We start from the raw sequence: 23278 nt of genomic DNA, 5'->3' as shown, positions 1-23278 counted from the left end.
GAATCGAACCCAGGGCCTTGCACGTGCTAGGCAAGCACTGTACCACTAAGCCACAATCCCAGCCCCTTGTTTGTTTCCTTTTAAAATGACTTGTATAAGGATGCCTTTTAAGGCTGCATTTATCAACATGTCAGGTTCTGGGCTATGTGCATTATTTTAACCTCACAACCAACTTCTGACACAAGAACTAAAAAGACCTGGTCTTTATTACCATTATGAAACGGATTTAAAGATAAAAATCAAGACAGTCTAAAACAAGATTTAAAAACTTCATATTTATGTATAAATTGTTTTTTAACTTCCACTAATTTAACTACTGAAGGACGAACAAAACAGAAATCTAGAAATAAGCCAACAATATTTGGAAAATTGACCCGTTTTAATTATTTAAAAACAATACAACACAACATCAAATTTCCCTTATCATCTACAATTCAGTTATATCCAAACATTCTAAGACCAACAGTCCTCTGCCCAGAAGCAGGGGATCACAGGGGACGCTGAAGACACATGAAGGTGAATGCTGAAGATCAGAGTTCCAGTGGTAGCTCACGAGTCTTCTGTTCAAACACACTCCAAAGTTTGCCTTTTAGTTTGTTACAGACGGAATTTTATGGGAAGTTCTTTGAAATAATTTCATTCCAGACACCAGATTTCTTCAATGATAGATCCATAAAATTTGTGTTCTGATAGGAATAAAAAGTAACTTTTACTTTTGCCCCTTTTTGGTGACACAGAGGAGTAAACTATCATTCCTTTTAAAAATGAAGAAAAGAAAAATTCTGGGCTGTGCTGGGTCCTGGTTTCTTCTTGTCTGAGCATGTGACTTCAGAAGAGTTAAATCACACTTATGCCACTACGATGATTAGTACTATTTTTTTTTTTTAGATGATAAAAAAAGAAAATACCCAATAGACATAAAAATGGTCAAAAGGTTTTTTACCGCAGGTCAATTTTTGCTGCCCCCACCCCAAAAGGTACAAAATGAACATATAATTGGGATGGTAACTCCATTGGCTATTCCAATTTACCCATCTGCTCGCCCCCATACAGGTTTAAGGGGACTAGCAGTAGGTTTTCTTAGTAATATAATCATGGTAACTAGCTGTGTTCGTGGCAGTTTATTTGAGGTCCACTGATCCTTTCAATATATGTAGGGAAGCAAGGCTATGCTTTTCCAACTGCCCACATCTGAACACATTCAGCTACCATGGAAACTACGAAGGAAGGAAAAATATATTTATTCCAAGATCCATTTACTGGGATTTTAAAGCGCCCTTTCTTCCATGGAGCCCCAGAATGCTGGCAATGTGCTAGGGGCTGCTGTGTTTTCCAGCATGTGCTCCCATCCTCTGAGGGTCTTGAGAAGGATAGTGGATTGGTCCTGGAGCTCTCATGAAAGGAGGGGGTGGTCCCATTGGGTGGAACATGTGTGGCCCAAAACCTGTACATGGGAGAGAATAAATTTGTTAGGTTTGTTGTTCCTTTGACAACCTTTCATATTTTTGAATCTTCCTAAGATCAAAACTACCTACATATAAATCAAAGCTGACATGGGCTTAAATGAATGTCACTCCATCAGACTTGCTTAGGGAATATCTACGTGTATTATTTCCTTGGTTTTAAAACGTTTCCCCTCAGTCCAGAATACTCCTCAGGACTCAAGGCTTCTGCTAGCATATCATGTGAATCTCTGCTATGTATCAAACATGCCAGATCCTACCAAACAAGATTCATTCAGGATGTGGGAAGTGAACAAGAAATCAGGCCAATGGCAAGACCCTGTCATCATTAACTTCAATGCTTGATACCAGGATGAAAGGTTATTCAGACACCACTTTAAAGATATGTGCTCTCCGCCACAGAATTGGCCACATGGGATTTGCTTACACTGTTCATACTGTCACTTGACATTTTCTAGAGCAGTGCGCTATACAAAGTACTAGTTCTCTAAATTGTTTATTACTACCTTGGACAAGATAAAGATGTGGAGCCAAAATGTAACTCAATTATATGATCAAGTATGCTGCTCATGAACGATCTTTTTTTTGGAATGAGACTTTCTAATGAAAAAAGTGGCTCAATGCTTTACATCCTGGCACAAGCTAAAGACCTTACTGTAGATAGTTAATACTTTGTGAAATGACAATCAAGAGCAGCCCATACTTTGAGCAACAGTGCTACAGGGGCATCAGTTAGGATTTAGTTCAGAACAGATAACAAATTAGTGGTAGATCACTGTAATCCCAGTAATTCCTATCTTGATAACACATATATTCAGATTTTCAAAAAACTGGTGCTTTTCCTCTCCTTGGCAGGCTAGGAAAAAAATGAAATATTAGAACTCTCAACCTATCTGCATTACCAATAAACTTTTTCAGGGCAAATGCAAAGGATTTAGCTGTCTTAGACATAGTGGTGAGGTGTAGGACTTTCACAGAACTTCTCGGGGAAGGAAGAAGGAAGTTACCTGGGGGTGGGGGCGGGGCAATCCCAGGGGGTGGTGGCAGGGCAATGTTTACCACCGCGGGAGGACCACTTGGAGGGAGGTTGAAGTAGTTGGCAGAAGCTTCCTCTTCTGCTGCAGGAGGAGGAGGAAGAGCTGGAGAAGAGAAAACAGGCAACACTCAGAAAGGAAGACAATTGGCAACACTGTTTCTATCACTTTAATGTCCTCAAAAGGGCTCTCTAGAAGTAAGAGTTGCTGTAGGAGCCATACAAGCTTCTCTTCTAATAGAGGAACATTGGGCAAATAGCTTCAGTGGTTAGCACAAGTCTGCACTTACCTCCTGGAAGACCTGGAACTGGCTCCAGTTTGATCCCAGAGTCTGTGGTTCCGTCCTTCTCTTTTTCTTTTCCTCTGGCTGCCTGGGATCTGGGAGATATGCATGCACACAGGACATTAGCACCTTGTCCCACCTTCTCTCATACCTCTGCTTGTCAAGTTCCCCAGTCAAATGCAGTTCCTTCACTCCTTGCCTCTTCTTCAGCAAGCAATCTTCCCATAAATACCAAAGTGCAGAGTGGATAAGAGCAATGGTTTTGAAGGCAGAAAGATCTGGGTTCAAAACTTTCTAGAACCATTGTTTGCCAGGTTTTTGTTCTCTCGACTAAAAGGCTCAGGGGTCAATCCGGTTGAACTGGGCTAACTGGGCTGTGCAAAATAACCACACAAGAGATACAAATACATTTTTCTTTGGGGTCGCTGTGATGGTTCCTCTGACCTTAAGGGTCCGCAGGAAGACAGAGCGAGAGCATGTGCTGACCCCTTTTATTGAGGAAAATCTATTCAAATGAGGCAAGGGGTCAGATTTCAGGGGGCTGAGTCTATCTTCATGATGTTCACTGTCAGCAGGTTGACTGACATCTGGGTAGACCACACCCAGGGGCATAGTAAGAGAAGGGGACACACACAAGGCACTTCCATGGAAGATTCCACCCTATAAACAGGGCAAGGGGTTATATTACAAAGGAACAGGTAAGCATAGCTTCACCCACGGGGCTGTAGGAAGACATAGTCACTCGAACCCTAGAAGAGCAGGGCAGTCTAGCAGCATGGGTGCCTGACGCCACATCGCTCAGCAGGGGAGTTAACTCAGTCACATATGAGGTTGGTCTCCCACAACATATATGTTTGGCAAAGTGCTTAGCACATATGCAGAGCTGTTGCTATTAGTCACCTCCTCCTTGGTTCCAAGCTGGAAGTAAGTTCTCCCTCTGAACTTAAAATTCAGAGTGTTTTATCTGTATCTCTTACACAATTACTGTGTCTTTCTTATGTAACCATCACTTTCAAACTTAAAATAGATATTCTTCTGTTTTATCTTCTCCCCCAGTTTCTGAAGTAGAATCTAGGTCTTTAGATTCTATAAACCCTTGAATCTATCTATCTTTTATGCTAGGCAATATAATTGGTCTATGATAGGTGGTTAAAAAAACATGAACTGTCACAGAGGCAGATTACTAACAGCAAAACCCTGAATACATTTCCAAAGCAGAACTCTTCCAACACCTGAGAATGACCTTCTTAAGATCTTTCTAAATATCCTGTTGATTAAAGCCTATTTACCAAAAGCTTTCTACTTTCCAAATAATGAAACAATTTATTAAAAGATTCAATATAGCCAAGTGCGGTGGTGCATGCCTGTAATCCCAGTGACTCTGGAGGCTGAGGCAGGAGGATCACAAGTAGTTCAAAGCCAGCCTCAGCAACTTAGCGAGACCCTAAGCAATTGAGCAAGGCCCTACAACTCAATGAAACCCTATCTCTAAATAAAATGTAAAATGGGCTGAGGCTGGGGATGTGGCTCAGTGGTTAAGCACGGGGGTTCAATTCTCCGTACCAAAAGAAAAAAAGTCTCAATATATAGTCCATTCTTACCTTCCCCATTTCACATTGAGTCTTCGTCCATTGACAATCAACTTATTAAAGGACTTCTCAGCAGCCACTTCTGCAGCCTGCCTTGTGGCAAACTGGATGAAAGCACACTGCTGTCTCTGTACAACCGTGATTGTTCGAATCTCTCCGAACTGGTAGAAATGATTTCTGAAGGGACACAGGCAGAAAGAGAAAGGTCAACAAAGCAGACGTGCCCACTAGATTGACAATGGATATGAAATCTTTCTCTGACTCACCACTAGGCAGGTGGGCCCCATGATTATGTACCTAACTACTTGCAGCTGTTTCCCCTCCATATCTGGCCCTTCTGTAATTGCGGCTTACTAAGATGGGGGGAAAAAGAATAAGCAGGGTTCTCAAACATCTCAGTGTTGTTCCCATGGAAGAAAGGGGGCTCTAATAGGTTCCTTAACGACCCTAAGCCCTACATACAATGTTGGCAAAGTACAGTGCTCATGGCCCATGAGCCAAGAATGTTTTTTTTTTTTCTTTTCAGAAAGTTGAAAGGGAAAATAGAAGAGAGAAAGACTGTATGAGGCCCACAAAGTCTAAAAATATTCACTCTCTAGCCTTTCATAGAAAGTCTGCCAACCCCTGGGGATTATCTAGTTCACTAAGATAGGGTTTAATGGAGACAGGCTATCAAGGGCAGGTTATAAACTTACAGGAGTTTCTTCTCCACTTTATCTCTTTGGAAGAGGTAATTTCCATTACTATCTGCCCAGATGTCTCATCTACCCAAGCATAATACAAGCCAAAAATAACACAAATTTATGAAATACCAGTCTCTCTTAAAAAAGCCAACAATTTAAACCATAAGAGTTTTAGAATCACAAAGCTCTCCCTCCCCTATGTAACTGATCATACTTGGAAGTGTGCCATTCTTTAAAAATTCTAATCAGCTATTAGGTTCCATGTAATTATTATCATATACAAGGATAGATAAGCACTCCTGATGAACATTACAAATTCCTCTGGCTTCATAAAAGATAATTTTATAAAAATTTGAGTCAGCATGACACTAACTACAGAACAGTTAAAAAAAAAAAAAGTACTTTATATAGATGATCATTCTTGTGTTTTTGCAGATAAATAATTCCAAGGCAGTTAAAAGCAAAATAGTTCTTAAAATTATACCCACAAACCTGAGATCTGTCTCAGTAATAGTATCGCCCAGACCACCAACGTATAGTGTGGTGATAGTTTTATCCTCCGGTGGGTCCAGACGAGGCATTGTTGAAGCCCGCTTGAGAAGCTTATCTGCTACAGGGTCATTGATTCCATAATACCGATCTTTAATATTCTGATCAGCAAGAGGGTCATCTGGATCTGTAGGCTTCTCATGTCTATGAGAAAAAAATAATGCATATAAAGGTGAAAAAATGCAGATATCACCCAATAGTAACTACATAGTAAAGTCCTATGCCTTTTGAACTAGAAACCAGGGCCATACCAAAATATAATTATCAAACAGCGCTGATACCAAGGGTTTTAGTCTATCAGTCTTTCCCAGCCTCCTAAAATCCATTTTAATGGTCATTTAGGGTGTGAGACTTTCCTTATAAATACTCTTGGCACAATTCATCCCAAAATAAAAAGGGCAAGTGATCACCCCTTTCTATGTCAATGGTTCTTAACATATTTGAGGTCTTGCATCTACTGAGAATCTGAAGAAAGCTAGGGACCTAGCCCCAGAAAAATGGCTTGCTTAATTTTTAGGGGAGTGGAGTTAATCAAACTCAAGTTAAGAACTCCTAATCCAGATGCTTGGTGGTCTTAACTGGAATATACACACCCTTTTGAAGTTTGGCTCATTTTGACTTCCACTCTACATTGAGATTTAGGCCATTATATGATGACAGTGAGGATTCCCTTCTTATGCAGAAACTTTCAGGGTTAGAATCTACTTTACACTGCATAGCAATGTAGTTTCTCAAGTTTCAGTCATAAGTCAAACCCACAATTTAATCAAGCTCTTCTAAATTTAGTAAGTTCTATGAGACAGAGTACACTAGCTTCATGAGCTTTAAATTTTAAAGTACAAACTCATTATGCAAAAGCAAATACTGAAAGTTTGTCTCAGCTCTTGCCTGTATGGACACTCTTCTCCTCTTTTACACTCTCCTTTTACCCAGAAGGAGCAAATGTGGGGCCGATTCCTTTTGTAGTAGGGTGTAGTCCGGGCCAATTTGAGCAGCATGTCACTAGTGGATGTGGCTTTCCCAAGCATGCCAACTGGCCGTGTTCCATCAGAATTAGAAATCTATATGGGTATGACAAATTTGTAGACTGTCAATTTATTAGTATTTTAATCAAATACAGAAGTACATAAGTCAAGAAGGTCTAGGCTCAATCTCCAGCACTAGAAAAACAAACAAACACCACCACCCCTGAAAAATATATCATGAAAGTGCCAGCATACTTCTCTTTCCATGTTTTGTGTGTAGTACTCTTTGTTGACATCTGACTTTGGCATGTCATCTTTAAAAGACAATCCTGCATCACGAACCTGGATGGGCAGGCCTGGTACAAAGGAATAGAGAAGAAAACCTCAAATACATTTAAAAACATGTCCATATTAAATAAACAGAATAAAAATTCTTCCTTTCTCTTGGTCCTACTTGGTATCAGACACTTTATATATATATATATATATATATATATATATATATTTTTAAAAGGGGGGGGGAGAGAGAGAGAGAGAATTTTTTAATATTTATTTTTCAGTTTTCGGTGGACACACCTTTTATTTTTATGTGGTGCTGAGGATCGAACCCAGCGCCCCGCGCATGCCAGGCAAGCGGGTTACCGCTTGAGCCACATCCCCAGCCCACTTTACTATATTTTTATTTAAATTCTTCAGCATCACCAGACTGATACCACTACATGGCATTCTAAAGAACTGTCTAAATTCCTAAGCTGCCATAAAATTTGATGGAATGAATATTTTAAAAAATCTTTTTGTTTTGTTATCAGGGATTGAACCCAAGGATGCTTAACCACTGAGCCACATCCCCAGCTCTTTTTATGTAGAAGTAGACCACAATAGACATTCCAAAGTGGGATCAGAACCAGGTTTCGCTAAGTTGCTTAGGACCTCACTAACTTGTTGAGGCTGGCTTCTAATTCATGATCTTCCTGCCTCAGCCTCTGGGGTCGCTGGGAATACAGGCATGTGCCATCGCACCCAGCATTAGAAAATCTTTTTTTTATTTTTTATAGTAGACGGACACAATACCTTCATTTTATTTTTATGTGGTACTTAGGATTGAATCCAGTGCCTCACACATGATAAGCAACTGAGCTACAAACCCAGCCCTAGAAAATCTTTTTTTTCTTTTTTTTTTAATTTTTATTGTTGGTTGTTTAAAACATTACATAGTTCTTGATATATCATATTTCACACTTTGATTCAAGTGGGTTATGAACTCCCATTTTTACCCCATATACAGATTGCAGAATCACATCAGTTACACATTCATTGATTTACATATTGCCATACTAGTGTCTGTTGTATTCTGCTGCCTTTCCTATCCTCTACTATCCCCCCTCCCCTCCCCCCTAGAAAATCTTTTAAATAAACTTGGGTTATAGTCATATTTGACCTGAAAATTAATAATGTATCTAAACTTTATTAACACAACTTATTTAAAATAAACGTAAAATTTATCTTAAAGAAATTTATTTCAAGGCTGATCCTACAGATAGTCACAGACACACAAGGGTGATTGTACTTCAGGACCAGAATTCTCATTAATAAACATATAAATACTATTAAACAATATGTGGCTAGGAGTCTGATTACCAGAGTCCTTTCTGAACTTAACATATATTAATACACATTTTCCTTTCCCCTCTTATTTAACTATATAGAATTCTTGTTGGCAAATTTCTTTTCTTAAAAAGTCACCTACAGTTTAAAAGAAAAAAATAATTCCCAAAGTAGCTGTTATAAAACAGTAATAATATAATATTTTGGTTCTAACAACCCAGCTGAGATAAAAGTTTAAAGCATAATTAGCCTTTGTGCGTCTGATTGGGATTGTGGGAAAAAAGCTCTGGCTGAAGAAAAAAGCCCAAGGCCAAGAATTTCCTATTACAGGATCAATGTCTTTTACCTCACCTTGGCTACAGAGATGGAGGTATAGGTCAGTTCTGTTTACTTCTCAACTGTTCCTTAAGATCCTACTATATTGTTCAGGACTCTAGAGTGGATTAATTATGATTCTACTCCTGGGAGAAGTAGACCACAACAGACATTCCAAAGTAGGATCAGAGCCAGAGGCAGGGAGAGAAGTGAGAGACAAGTTTGTTGTTTAGGGAACATTTACACTTACAGACCTATTGGACATGGCAAACATACCATACTCTAGGTCTAAGAGGCAGGTCTGACAGACATTCTTCAATTTACTGCAAGTTTGGCACACTTCAGTCTTCTTGAAGCGCATGCGGACTCCAGGACACCAGCGAAACACTGTGAATGGCCTGGCACAGATCTGAACACAAACAAGAGCCACAGAGTGTTATGGGTCCTGATCTGGATAATCAACCCAGCAGATTTAATAACAACGGGGAATTCAAGAAAGGATTCTTGAATCTAGGGTTTAGAAGAGACCTTAGCAATCACCCGTTTAAATACCAACTGTTTCAATACAATTTACAGCACACTTTGCCAATAGTTAAAATATTTAAATAGTTAAAAGTCCTCCCACCACAGAGATGAGCAACATTAATAATTTGACTCTGCCCTGGGATGTGGCTCAGAGGTAGAGTATTTGCCTAGCAAGAGCAAGGCCCTGGGTACAATCTCCAGTACCACAAAACAACAAAGACAAATAATCCTTCAATCTTTCTGAGGGAGGAGGAAGTGGGGAATATCACATAATCATTTGAGAATCTTATGTCAGCTATGACTTTCCTTCTCAGCTAAAATGCTCACATGCACAATCATAACAACACTTATTATACAAACTTCCGATGTTCAATGCCTATTCACCATCACTAGGTCAAGAATCAATACATTACAAGGTCATTTTTCTTATCTCCCACACTAAATAGTTACAAGTCAGTGATACATCGGTGACATATGAAAGTTATAGAGTACTGACTTTAATGCTTAGTATGTAAAGGCTAGTTTTGTAGAGAAAAAGAAGAAAAAAATATCATTATTTCTTAACAGACATACTTACTTTGCATTCTTTCCCATACTTTTCTTTGGTCTGAAATAGAAAAAGAAAGAAAGAAAAGAACTAGTTACAGGAAGAATGTCTACGCTTATCCTATAGACAACCCAAGAAATGTGTCTGGAGATCTCTGGCATCCTAAAGGGGGGGAAAACCAAAACCAAACTAAATAGGAGAGTTTAGTTAGAATATTTCCCCCCAAAGAGAGAGTAGGATAGAGGAAATATTCAAACAGCATACTCTGAGTTATTCTCTCTCAAGAGTCTATGAATCTAATACCAGGCAAATGTCTTTGCACAGCCATAACTCCTAGGTTCATTCTGGCTCCCAAGAACTAAATTCCTAATGATTTCCACAGTTCTTAAAACAGGATACAGCTATGGCTGGTCCCTTTCACAAAGTATGGTAAGAAGATAACTACTCTAGCCTATGCAGATACCTTAAGTTATTCATACAACATATACTAATCACAATAATGGAGTTCTAACTTAATTACTATTGCTCTTTTACCCTTGTCTTTTTAAGAATAGTGTCTCTTATACTAAAGACTACTAAGTACAGTGGCTGAATTGCATATGACTTAGGAGTCAGGAATCTAATCCTGGTTCTCCTCCTAATTGCTGAGGTCTCTGAAGTCAGAATATCTGAATTTAAATCCTAGTTCCACTCCTTACTTCCATATGAGAAAACATAAGCTCTCTAGGTCTCTGGAATAGACGTATTTCCTAGCTAAATGCTCAACAAATATTAGTCGTTATGATTCCTACATTACAGGATCACTGCTAAATTCCTAAGTGAGAGAGTAAGAATGACAGTCCTTTGCAAATCATCCAGCACTCTGAGTTAGTAAAAGAGCATCATTTCTTCTGATGGAAAGGGAAACACTTTCCAGAGAATGTCAGCAATAACTCCCGTTCACACGCGAAATCACTCACCATTCGGATATATGGGTTTTCTCCAAGACAAGTCTGGCATAGAATGGGGAAATCCTGGTGAAAATGAGAATATGGATGAGGATCAAGCTCCAAAGATCCTGCCACCCCAGTCCCACTCGTGGGGGCGGGGGAGGGCGGGGAGAGAGAGCCGGGAGGAAAAGGCAGGAGGAACCCCAGGTCCAGCACGGGCCGGGTCGCGGGAGGGGGCGCTGTCTGCACTTCCGGCAGGCGGCGGGAGAAAAGAAAATCAGCTGGAAAAGGTTGGAGGGGGCAGGGATGGAAAGGCGGCTGTCCTGGGACCCTGGCTAAGTCCCCTCCCTCCAAGCCGCAGGAGGGCCACGCTCCAGCCTCCTGCTCCCGCCGAGTTAGGCCGCAGCATCGGGTCCTCCCTGGAGCTCCCTCGGTCGCGCCGCAGCCTCAGTCAGCCCTCCCGCTTGAGGCTGGGCTTCGCCGCCTCCTGCCGTTCTCCTCCGGCGGGTACACTCACCGCATCCTCCCAGTTCTGCCTGTTGTAGGTGTTGGAACCCAGCGAGGTCGCCATCTTGAGAGCGTCCGGGGTGCAGGGGTAGCTTCCGAGTTGGGAGAGGACCGCCACAATCCCGTCAGTCCCGGGGCTGGCGCCCCGCTGTCGACGTATTATTTACGCGCCTAGTGCCGCCCTCGGGGCGGGGCCTTGTGCGTCGTGACGTTACCTCTCTTGGAACGTTCGGTTAATAGTTGGGGTTTTTGTGTCCTCGCTCCGACGCTTCCTTCGCGTTGGTGTCTACTTGGGGTAAAGCCACGCGCACAGGTCCCAGAGTGAAGGAGCAGATGCTGAATGAGGGGCTGGGGCTGGGGTTCAAACAGGGCTGGCCACCACTGGGCGCTAATCATGACAAACGCTGGGGGAACGTCTTGCGGTGCCAGTCTCGTTTAATTCTCAGAATAACCTCTCTGTATCGTCGCCAGTGTTAGCAGACAAATAGAGAACGTCTGGTGAAGTCGAATTTGAGATAAACAAGGAATCGTTTTTTTCAACATAAATACGTTTGATACATATTTTATACTAAAGTTGGTGTCATTTTTTTTTTAAATCTAAAAATCACATTTAACTAGGTGTCCTGTAGTATGTTGATTCCTCTTTTATAGATAAGGAAACAGATTTCGGAAGATTAAGTAACCGGCCCTTGCTTGTGGAGCTAAAATGGCGAAACACAACAGCAAAGGCATTAATACTATTTTTTTTTTCTGAATTCTGACACAAGAAAGGTCTTGAGATATATATATAAAATTTTTTCTTGGAGCTAGTACCGGGGATTGAACTCTGGCGCTCAACCACTCATCCATCCACATCCACAGCCCTTTTTCGTATTTTATTTAGAGACAGTCTCCCTGAGTTGCTTAGTGCCTCCATGAGACTAAGGCTAGCTTTGAACTTGTGATCCTCCCATCTTAGCCTCCGGTGCCGCCACCGTGCTGGGCTTATACATTATTTTTTCAATTTTGGAATGACTCAACAGTTCTGCCAATAGTTTTATGATCTTCAAGCCATTCTAGTGTCACTTTTATTAAACAACCTTTATAACTTTTAAAAATCAAGTTTATTTGAAGTATAATTTATATTTGGTAAGTTTTTATCTTTTTAGTTGTACAGTTATGAATTTTTGCATACATTCACCACAAATACAGAATAGTTCCATCATCTCCAAGGAGCTCCTTGGTGCCAGTAGAAGATTCACTTACTCTTACACTCAGCTCACAGCAACCATCCTATGCCTGTGTTCCTGGTTTTACGTAGGATTATGTCCTGATAGATCCGTTATTTGGAATTTGGTCATCAGTTCAGGAACTGAGCTGGTTTTTGTTTCTTTTTCCTTCCTTCCTTCCTTCCTTCCTTCCTTCCTTCCTTCCTCCCTTCCTCCCTTCCTCCCTTCCTCCCTTCCTCCCTTCCTCCCTTCCTTCCTTTCTTCTTTCTTTTTCTTTTTTTTTGGTACTGGGGATTGAACCCAGGAGCACTTTATCACTGACCTACATCTCCAGTCCTTTTTATTTAGAGACACGGTTTTGCTAAAGTTTCTGAAATTGACCTCCAATTTGAGATCCTCATGCTTTAGCCTCTCAGTGCCTGGGATTACAGTGAGTTTGGGTTTTGTTGTTGTGGTTGCTTTTAGTGTCATAGATTTTACATCCTCTAGCATTTTTTTTTGCTTTAGGCTGGGGCCGGAGAAGTTTTCTGAAAGTTCATCCTTGAGCATATAGCTATTCTGCATAGCTGCTCAGTAGAGGTATGTTTCCTTCTGTGCCTTTGCCCATCCCCCAAGCACTGATGCTTGTTACTAGCTGCTGACTAGGCTATTAGTGAAGGAGGGATAAAGGGGTTCTCTGTTGCTCTAATTCAGTGCAGCTTAAGTCTTTAGGCCTTGTGTGTCTGGGCTTTAGGAATGGTTTCTTACTCAGTATTCTTTCCCCTCTTCCCTCTAGCAGTTAAACTCTGTGCCTGGTATGGTAGGGGAGAGTTTCTGTCCTTTCCACAGAACTTTAAGGGCTGTCTGTCCCTCTAGAGATAAAATGCATAATCCTTGTTTTACCACAAAGGTGTCTTCTTTGTGAGATTGCCCCATTCTTTCTTCAATATATATGTACTTTCCTAAATAAACCTCTGTCTATGCCTCTGGGTTGGGCAGGACCCTTTAATGGCATTGATAATCTGGGAAGATAGGATATTCTGTTCCTCTGTCAGTGGCTTAGGCCTTTCACTCATTATGAGGGAAGGGCCCAGGCAGGGAGGAAAAGTTTTACAACCTTTCTCACACGCAACCCTCCTACATCCCTCCTAACCAAGCAAGACTCTCTAGAGCTCCTACCTTTCCCATTTTTCTCATGAACACCTGGTGGAGGTTTTAGAAAGAGCTTGTGAGTGCTCACAAACTAGCTCCCTTCTTGTCTTGCACTCCCAGAATGTTATGCTGTTGTGTAGCTTGTATTTGACCTTTAGCAACTCTTTTAACTTTTCAGTTTATTTCCTCTTACCTGCTTGTATGTTGGCTAACACGTCTCCCACATCTGCCATAGGTGAAGCAGTCTACATGTTCTCTCTCTCCTTTGGGGGCTCTGTCTCTCCTTGGAATTGAGGCCATTCGGTTGCTGTGTCACATGAGCTCTCCAATAGATCCAAGAACAGTAATGATTTTGTCGTCTATTCACTCTTTGGTTTTGAGTGGGGGTAGGATTCTTTACAGATGTCTACATGATAGTCAGAAGTTCTGTAGAACTTTGGAGTCAACCAATTTTTATTTAAATTTATTTTAAGAGGAATATTTCTATCACTTCTGCAAATGGAAAGTTAGTATCACATGCTTATATGTGGCCTTAAAAACAAGTACAATGACAGTGAAACAGTGTTATTTAGCAAGTGCTATTGTTGACTTTGAAAGCCTCCATCCAGAAGTCTGATAAAAACAACAACAAAAAACAAAACAAACAAACAAAAAACCCAGGAAACAAGGATGTATCAGCTGTTACAAACATAATAGTATGGACATTTTATTCTTGGATGTTATAAACATCATTAGTGCTGATATTTTTTTCCTTTGACTTAACCACAAAGGGGATGGGAGCATGAGAACAAGAAGGAAAAAAACTCTTCCACCATTTGATTTCCATATTATTTAATGTTACTTTAATTTAACACTTTAAGTTGTTGCTTTGTGTAGGAATTGAATACTGTGAAATATACTTTACTATATTATTAATGTCCTGACTACCAGAAAATGTGACACTCAATGATAGGAATAAGTCTTGAGAAATGCATTGCTGTGTAGTTTGGTTATTGTGTGAATATCATAGAGTGTACCTTACACAAACTAAGATGGCTATAATCTCATTAGATGATATAATCTTAGGGGACCACTGTCACATATATGGTTCATTGTTAACTGAAAATGTCATGTGGCATATGACTGAATTGCCATTCAACAAGCAACTTAGCTTGAGTTTTGGAGTTTGCTGTACACTGCCCTTTGAATCGAGTGTGTGGGAGAAACAGATGGCAAAGGGACCTGGATTTGGCTCCTAGGGAATCTACTGTCCAATAAATGAGCTAGGCTCATATGAAACTCTACAATGAAAGGAAGAAAGAGGTACTTGCCTTGGAGAAGTACAGTGTTGTGAATTAAGACCATATTTAGGCCAGGGGTGGTGGTACACAAGTGTAATCCCAATGACTCCAGAGGCTGAGGCAGGAGTATGACAAGTTTGAAGCCAACCTTAGCAACTTAGACTGTCTAAATGAATGAATGAATGAATAGGGGAGGGGTAAAGCTCAGTGGTAAAGCACACTTGGGCTCAATTCCCAGAACCAAAAACAAACAAAAAACTCTCACATTTAGGTGAGAGCAGAGAAGTAATCCTAACAGTTCAGAGAGCAGGAAGAGAATCCTAGGTATAAAAAACACTAGAACAGCCGAGCACAGTGGTGCACGACTGTAATCCCAGCAGCTTGGGAGGCTGAGGCAGGAGGATAATGAGTTCAAAGCCAACCTCAGCAAAAGCAAGGTGCTAAGCAACTCAATGAGACCCTGTCTCTAAATAAAATACAAAAAAATAGGGCTGGGGGTGTGGCTCAGTGGTCGAGTGCCCCGAGTTCAGTCCTTGGTACCAAAATAAAAATAAAAACAAAAATATCAGAACAAGAAAGCATAAAGTAAGAAGCCCTTTGGCTTTTTTTTTGGTACCAGGGACTGAACCCAGAGGTGCTTAACCACTGAGACACATCCCCAGCCCTTTTTAATATTTTATTTACAGACAGGGTCTCGCTGAGTTGCTTAGGACTTCACTAAGTTGCTGAGGCTGGCTTTGAACTCTCTATCCTCCTGCCTCAGCCTCCTGAGCTGCTGGCATTATAGGTGTGCACCACTGTGCCAGGTCCCCTTTGGCTTCTGACAAAGTCTCTCTCCCCCTCCTCCCTGTATATATACACATATTCAACACATACACATATTTGTGTATATATATTTTAAATGATAAAAGATCAATATTCACTAAAAAAAAAAAACAAAAAAAACACCAACAACCAAGTTATCAAGTCATGAAAACACATGGAAAAGCCTTTAATGTATATTACTAAGTGAAAGAAGCCAGTCTAGCAAGACTGCATACTGTGATTTCAACTATAACATTCTGGAAAAGGCAAAAATTATGGAGACAGTAAAAAGATTTATGGTTGGGGTGTGAGAGGGATAAACGGGCAGAGCACAGAGGATGGTACTGTAATAGTGGGTACCTATCGCATATCTTTGCCTAAATGCATAAAATGTACAACATGAATGAATTCGTGAACTATGGGCTCCGGGTGATAATGATATGTCAATGTAGGCTTATTAGGGTTTTTGTTATTGGTGTATTATAATCATATATAATAGTGGAATTCATTGTGATTTTTATATATGCACGATGTAATTGGTCAGTTTCATTCCCCACTCTTCCTTCCTCCCCTTGGCTTACCTTTTTTCACTCCCATTTTCATGAGATCCCCCTCCTCCATTTTTTTCTCTAGCTTTCACATTCGAGAGAAAATATTTGACCCTTGACTTTTGAGTCTGGCTTATTTTGTTTAACATAATACTCTCAAGTTCCATCAATTTTGCTACAAATGACATAGTTTTATTCTTTATGACTGAAGAAAACTCACATTTTCTTTATCCATTCATCTGTTGATGGACACTTGGCTATAGTCAATTGTGCTGCGTTTTATAAACAGGTGTGCGTGCACGTATCACTATAGTATGTACACTTTAATTATTTTGGATAAATACCAAAGAGTGGTGTAGCTGGGTCAAATAGTGGCTTCATTTCTAGTCTTGAGGAACCTCCCTATTGGTCTCCACAGTGGCTCTCCTAATTTACAGTCTCACCAATGGTGTAGAAGCATTTCTTTCCCCTGACATTCTTGCCAGCATTTTATGTGTATTCTTGATATTGCTGTTCTAACAGGAGTGAAATGAAATTTCAGTGTAGTTTTGGTTTGTATTTCCTTGATTTCTAAAGATGTTAAACATATTTTTCACACATTTGTTGGCCATTTATATTTCTTCTCTTGAGAGGTGACTATTATCCATTTCTTGATTAGATTGTTGTTTTGGTGTTCAGTTTTTTGAGTCTTTGTGTATTCTCAATATGAATCTTGTCAGAAGAGTAGCTGGCAAAGATGTTCTGCCATTCTATTCGCTCTCTCTTCACACTCATTTCCTTTGCTTTGCAGGAGCTTTGTGATTTGATGCCGTCCTGGGCATTAATTCTTGGTATTATTTCCTGAGCTTTAGGAGTCCTATCGAGGGCAGTTATTTGACTGTGCCTATAGATGTGTTGACATTTATTTTCTTCTAGCAGTTGCAAAGGCTTCTGGTCTAATTCCTAGGTCTTCAGTCCATTTTGTGCAGGGTTAAGGATAGGGATCTAGTTCTATTTTTCTACATATGGACACTCATTTCACCCAGCACCATTTGTTAATGAGGCTGTCTTTTCTCTAGTGTATGTTTTTGGTGACTTCGTCAAGGATCAGACGATTGTGTCTGTGTGAGTTTGTTTGTCTTCTATTCCATTGGTTTACATGTCTATTTTCATTCCAGTGCCATGGTGTTTTGTTACTATAACCCTGTTGTTTGAAATCAGGTATTGTGATGCCTCCAGCATTGTTCTTTTTACTCAGAATTGCTTTGGTTATTTTGAGTCTTTTATTCTTCCATATAAATTTTAGGAGTGTTTTTTCCAGTTCTGTGAAGAATGTCATTGATATCTTTTTTTCTTTTTTAAAGATTTGTAGTTGTAGATGGACAGAATGCCTTTATTTGTTTATTTTTATGTGGTGCTAAGGATCAAACCCAATGCCTCACACATGCTAGGCAAACGCTCTGCCACTGAGTTACAGCCTCAGCCCCAGTCACTGATATCTTAATGGAGATTACATTGAATCTGTAGACCACTTTTGATAATATGGCCATTTTAACGATATTAATTCTGCCTGTCCAAAAATGCAGGGTCTTTCCATTTCCTTTTGTCTTCTTCAGTGTCTTCTGTGTTCTATAGTTTTCATTGTAGAGTTTTTTCACTTGCTAGGTTAGATTTATTCCTAGGTATTATAGTTTAAATATGAGATGTCTTTCAGAAGCTCCTGCACTGATGCAGATAAAAAAGATTAGATTCTAAGAGATATAACCTAATCAGTGGTTGAATCCACAGGATTACTGTATTGGGTGGGAACTGCAAGCAGGTGGGGCATGGCTGGAGGAAGTAGATCTCTAAGGGCATGCCCTTAGGGTTATCTTTTCCCTCCAGCTTCTGCCTTCCTCTCTCTGCTTCCTAGATGCTGTGAGCTGAGCAGCTTTCTCTACCACACTTGTCTGCCATGATGTTCTGCCTCACTCTGGCTCAGAGCAATGGAATCAACCAACCATTGACTGAGACCTCTGAAACCATGAACCAAAATAAACTTCTCCTATTCAAAATTGTTATTGTTGGATATTTTGGCCACAGCAATGAAAAACACATGAGGCATTATTATTATTAATGAACACACTAGGTATTATTATTTTTTGGCTCATCTGTTTTAACAGATGTACCACAATGGTGTTATAAGCTTTAGTGGGGGAGGCTGTGTACATGTGGAGGCAAAGGGTATGCAGGAAATCTGTTTTTGCCAATTTTGCTGTGAATCTAAAATTGTTCTAAAAGCTTATTAAAAATATAGCTCAGTTGGTAAAGTGCTTGCCTCGCATGCACAAGGCCCTGGGTTCAATCCCGAGCACTACTAAATAAATAAATAAATAAATAAATAGATAAAGCAGCTACATAGGGATAGTATTTATCTGTTCAAAAAAGAGACGGTGCCCACTACTTGTCATCATTCTGTTTTGTAAAATTAACAGTTATAAAGAAAAACAAAAATCCCAGCCCTAATGGGGCTTCTGTTTTAGAATGGTGAGACAGAAAACAAACCAGAGTATACTATGTTGGAGGGCGACTAATGCTTTGGGGGGCAGACATGAAACCAAGGGGGATAGGAAACAATGTCAGGGAAAGCCACATGAAGGCAACATTTGAGCAGACCTTGTGGTGAGGGTGGGTGCTTTGTGTATCTATGACAGCAGAGGTAGCCAGTGCAAAGGCCCTGAAAGCGCCTGCCTGGGGAGACTGGGGTGGCATGCGCACAAGGAGGAACAGGAGATCCATTTTGGGAAGAGGTTGGAGAATATTTCAGGTCATACAGGACCTTACATGCCACCGTAGGAATTTTATAGTTTACTGTTGAGTGAGCTAAGATGACTTTCATGGATTTTAAGCAGAGAAATGGCTTAGTCACTCTGCCTCGTGTTGAAAGTGGACTAAGGTAGGTGGAGGGACCAGGGAGATTTCTATGCTACTGGAAAAACATTCTAGGGGTGGATATAGATGATGGTGACTTGATAGGATAATAATGTTGGAGATGGTGCCAAGTGGTAAGGGTGTGAGGACAGCTGGCACGATTTACTGACTTACTGGATATGGCATGTAAGAAGCAAGGGATTATTATTTATTTATTTTATTGTAACTGAAAAATACAGTTGCCATTTAATTTAGGAACCCCTGGAGAACAGATTTGATGAGAAAATCCAGACCATGGTTCTGGACTTTCAGAGAATATTGTAGAAATGGTACTTGAATATGGGAGATGGCCTGGAAATGAGGTGATACCACTAAAAAGCACAGAAAGAAGTGTTAAGAAAGGAGACCTGGACTGTAAGGCTGGGAAGATAGGATATGAGAAACAAGTTCCCAGTCAGGCAGAAGAAAACCAGTATTGTGTTCTGGAAACAAATATAGTCTTTGAAGAAGAGAGAGATCAACTGTTGGATGCCACAGATAGACAACCTAATTAAGTACTGAGAACTGACCTTTGTATTTAATAGTGTGGAGATTGCTGGTGACCTTGACAGGGGCAGTTTTGATGAAGCAGTAGGAGTGAGGGCCTAACTGGAATGGGCTTGGATGAGGATGGCAGGAGGAAGGTAGAGTTGTTTTGTTATGAAGAGAGCAAAGCAATGGGTGGCTTTGTGGGAGGAGGGCGAGGTCCACCTCTCTAAGATGTGAGAATCATACCAACAGAAATGATACAGACAAGGAAGGAAGCTTAAGCTAATGTGATATCCTTGAATAGGTTCAGAGGATGAGGTGAGTATTAAGAGGAGAAACAGAAATAACTCTATTGTAGCAACAGGAAGGGTTATGTGGGCACAAAAAGTGGATGAGTGTCTACTTGTGGAAGTAGGACCATTTTGTACATTTGAAAGGATATTGTTGTGAACAATCACCCAGGATATAAAAGCTGGCAGATGTCTAACAACAATTATATAATGGTCATAAGAATATGTGTATAAGTAGCTCAAGCAATACCTACAATGAACTACCCTTATATGAAGTTTTAGTTTAGTTCATGTAAATAACGGGGAGGGACCACCCATCTTCTCAGTTTCAGCCATGCTACTTCCAACCAGTTGTGAAATGAAACAAAAGATACACTCAAGCTTTGTCTGCTTTATTTCACTACATTAAGCAATAAGGCAAAACAGTAACCTTTCATGAAGACCAAAGAGTGCCTCTCATTCCCAAAAGGGACCAAAAAGTAAGCTTCTTCACAATATGCATGACACTTAGCTCATTATGCCTATAACATGTACTTTGAAACAAATAAAACTTTGGTGAGTGAATCAAATCACAAATCCAAACTAACTTAGCCTTATATTTCCAAAATTTTAGTTTCCAGTGCAGACGAGGTCTAACTCTCCTGTGGTGGTGCACACTAGCATTAAAAACCTTGCACCTGATCTAATGTAAGAAAGGCAACAGATGAAATTCCTAACTCACCAGCTGCAGGTGTTGAATCATTTCTATGAACACACAGAATATCAATTTGCACTAAAACCCATCTCAAGGAAACATTACTCCAGTGGCTCTTGTATTCTGTGTTAATTTGGCTTCTGAAGAAAAAAATTCTATGATCAAAAATGTTTTTATGTTTCAGTATCATACTGGAGTGAGGAGACCTATTACTGCAACATTATTACTTCTGGGAACAAATACCAGCTACAAGCCATAAAGGCATGACATAAAACTGCAAGCAGCCTATGCAAATGTGTAAACATATGAAGCTACTCTCTCCTTTGTTGCCCATTTCCTCCACTGGCAAATATGAAGCAGTGGTTTCACAACAGACTCTAGTACATGGGGAAATAAAAATTAATTTGACATTCTATGGGATCACGAAAAATTAAGCTTTTTTTATACTCTGTAAACTTATAATACCCATCTCCCTGCCCCAATTCCCAAGAGGCTAAACTTTAGTTATTATCACAATATTAGAGATGAGTATTTTTTCCCTTATGTTGCAGCACAATATATTGGGCTGTGAGAATATTGCTTCATAAAATTGACCTTGAGGGTGCAATTTAGTGTCCTTCAAAAGTTTCCTAAATAGCTTTGTCTTTCAAGGAGAGTTGACAAGTATTATATATCTCTATTCTAGATTATATATCTTTTTTTTTTTTTTAAGACTGAAAATTAAAAACAAAACCAGGGTAAGTAGGAAATTTTTCTTTCCTCAAAAGTCTGTTGACCACACACCAAGAATACTTTTGAGAAAATGTGGTGCAGCTGGTGGTCTACTTACTGTACTAAGTCTCATTTGAGAAAACATCACAGAAATTAAGGTCAGCAACCCAGCTAGGACCCAGGTGAAAACAGCATGTCTGCTGTTAGGCCAGCACTCTGGGCTACTTGCTAAATTATGTTATGGTTTACAATCAAAATGGTCTTATTTGATATACCATATGACAAAAGGCTTAGACTCAGTGAGGGGTGTTTTTTGCCCCCCTATCTTAATATCCAATTTTGGATTCAAGACATTGTAATAGTTCATTTCTTCTTCAAATCAGCGGAAAGAACTTTATTTCAGGTCATACTAAAAATCTAACCTTTAAAATGTTTTTTACAGTCTCAAAGTGAACTTGTCCACTCAGGTTTCCTGCGGAGTTTTTCAAGTCCCAAATACTCAGAACAATTTATTGAATTAAAAAGGCAGAGCAGAAAAGAGAGGATGAGCGATAAGAACAAAGACTGTTTCCCGTGGCAGCATTCATTCCTAGGTATTGAGGCAAAACTTAAAACAAATGGAATTTGCTACCCTCTTGATATGACATGTAATTCCTTGTTTCTTTCAAAAGGAAAAGCTTCATATTGTTCTGGGAAAAAATTAAAAGCAACTGATAAATTAGTGTCCTGTATTCATCTAGAAAGAGGGTAAATGAGAGTGTCTTACTTCACAGGTTTTTCCAAACATCACAAGACTAAAGGTAATATGTCAATTCTATTTTTTTTTTTTTTTTTTTCCAAACAGAAATCTATGACAAAATGAGAGCCATGTTGGCAAATAAAGGGGTAAGTTTTAGATGGCGAGATGATATATACTGGAATGCAGAAAGCAGCTGGTACATTGAGACCAATGCTGGATCATTAATAGCAGGTCCACCTTTGGGTTATCACTGTTAAGTTTCAACTGTTGGATTATGATCCTTTGTGAGATCAGATCAAGAGATAGTATAGTCAGTTTCTCAGGTGGTAAATATAACACCATTCTGAGGAACAGCCATCCCCTTTACTGGGATGGAGCTATGTTGCTGTTATTCAACGTGCAGGGCTCAGTGAGGGAAACACAGATTGACTGGTGTCAATAGAGGTGACAGCAAGAGGAACAGCAGTTACCCTGTGTTCCTGATGCCTGGCTTGTGCTCCCACTCTTAGGAAGAGGACCGAGTAGTGCATGGGTACATCATGATAAACAAAGCCTAATGAAGCATGAGCTTCCATGTTTTAACACAGGTCTGTGGTGACATTGTCTCAGGTGGAATCTGCCCACCAAAGTAACCTTTTAAGGAAGAAGCGGGCCCAAGCTGAGTTCCACATGCTGGGTGAGCCAGATGACTTCTGTGCTCTGGTCACTTTCTTCAATGGGGCGGATTGGGGCTGCCAGATTTTTAAAATCATGCTTCATCTTGAAGGACACGGTCACTTCACCCTCCTCACGCTGGGGGGTAACTTTGATGAAAATGCCCACTTTGTTGGCCTTTCTGAAGGCTATAATGCTATGGAAAGAAAAAAGTAGAGTATTAGGTAGGTCACAAGTCAGCCAAACCACTAAGACTTACAGTCGTTTTATGGCACGATGGGGAATCTCTGATAAGACTACCATTTTATTTATCAACAATGAAGAATTTCTCTAGTAAATATTGATCTCTTTATTTTCTTAATATTGCAAAAGTAAATACGGTCAAGAAACATTCAAGTAGGAAAAAATAAGTTCTTCTCCTTCTATTCAGTACAGAGAGACAACTCAAAACACTATTTCTTAACCTACCAGATATTTTCCCATGAGCTTATACTTTTCTGCTTTTTTAACCAACACAAATGGGACGTACTATATTATGGTTTGAATCTGAGGTGCCCCCAAAAGCTCACATGTGAGACAATGCAAGAAGGTTCAGAGGAGAAAAGATTGGGTTGTAAAAGTCTAATCAGTGAATTAATCTCCTGATAGAGATTAAAAACTGAGTGGTAACTTTAGTGGTAGGGTGTGGCTGGAGGAGGTGGGAATTAGGGCATGACTTTGGGATATATATTTATATCTGGAGAGTGGAGTATCTCTCTCTCTGCTTACTGATCACCGTGATGTGAGCTGCTTCCCTCTGCTACCCTCT

General features: G+C 40.0%; 2 protein-coding genes across 2 annotated transcripts in view; both read right to left on the bottom strand.

Moving 5' to 3' along the window:
- Positions 1-360: 360 nt before the first annotated feature.
- Positions 361-11137, bottom strand: Rbm22 (RNA binding motif protein 22). The gene is made up of 11 exons (XM_027949333.2): positions 11005-11137; positions 10518-10571; positions 9589-9618; positions 8763-8895; positions 6822-6922; positions 6490-6662; positions 5545-5745; positions 4382-4546; positions 2787-2875; positions 2471-2602; positions 361-1444 (listed from the first exon to the last, which is right to left on the bottom strand). The coding sequence occupies exons 1-11, from the start codon at positions 11056-11058 to the stop codon at positions 1314-1316; spliced, it is 1263 nt and encodes a 420-aa protein (XP_027805134.1). The 5' UTR covers positions 11059-11137; the 3' UTR covers positions 361-1313.
- Positions 11138-20048: 8911 nt separating this feature from the next.
- Positions 20049-23278, bottom strand: part of Dctn4 (dynactin subunit 4) — a 30424-nt gene continuing 27194 nt past the window's right edge. Inside the window, exon 13 of the mRNA XM_027949300.3 lies at positions 20049-22666. Within this exon, the coding sequence (XP_027805101.1) occupies positions 22453-22666 (214 nt within the window). The 3' untranslated portion in view covers positions 20049-22452. The remainder of the gene's footprint in view (positions 22667-23278) is intronic.

Source organism: Marmota flaviventris, chromosome 5, assembly GCF_047511675.1.
Source record: "Marmota flaviventris isolate mMarFla1 chromosome 5, mMarFla1.hap1, whole genome shotgun sequence".
In the NCBI taxonomy this organism is placed as follows: domain Eukaryota; kingdom Metazoa; phylum Chordata; class Mammalia; order Rodentia; family Sciuridae; genus Marmota; species Marmota flaviventris.
This window is presented reverse-complemented; position numbering and strand designations above follow the sequence as displayed.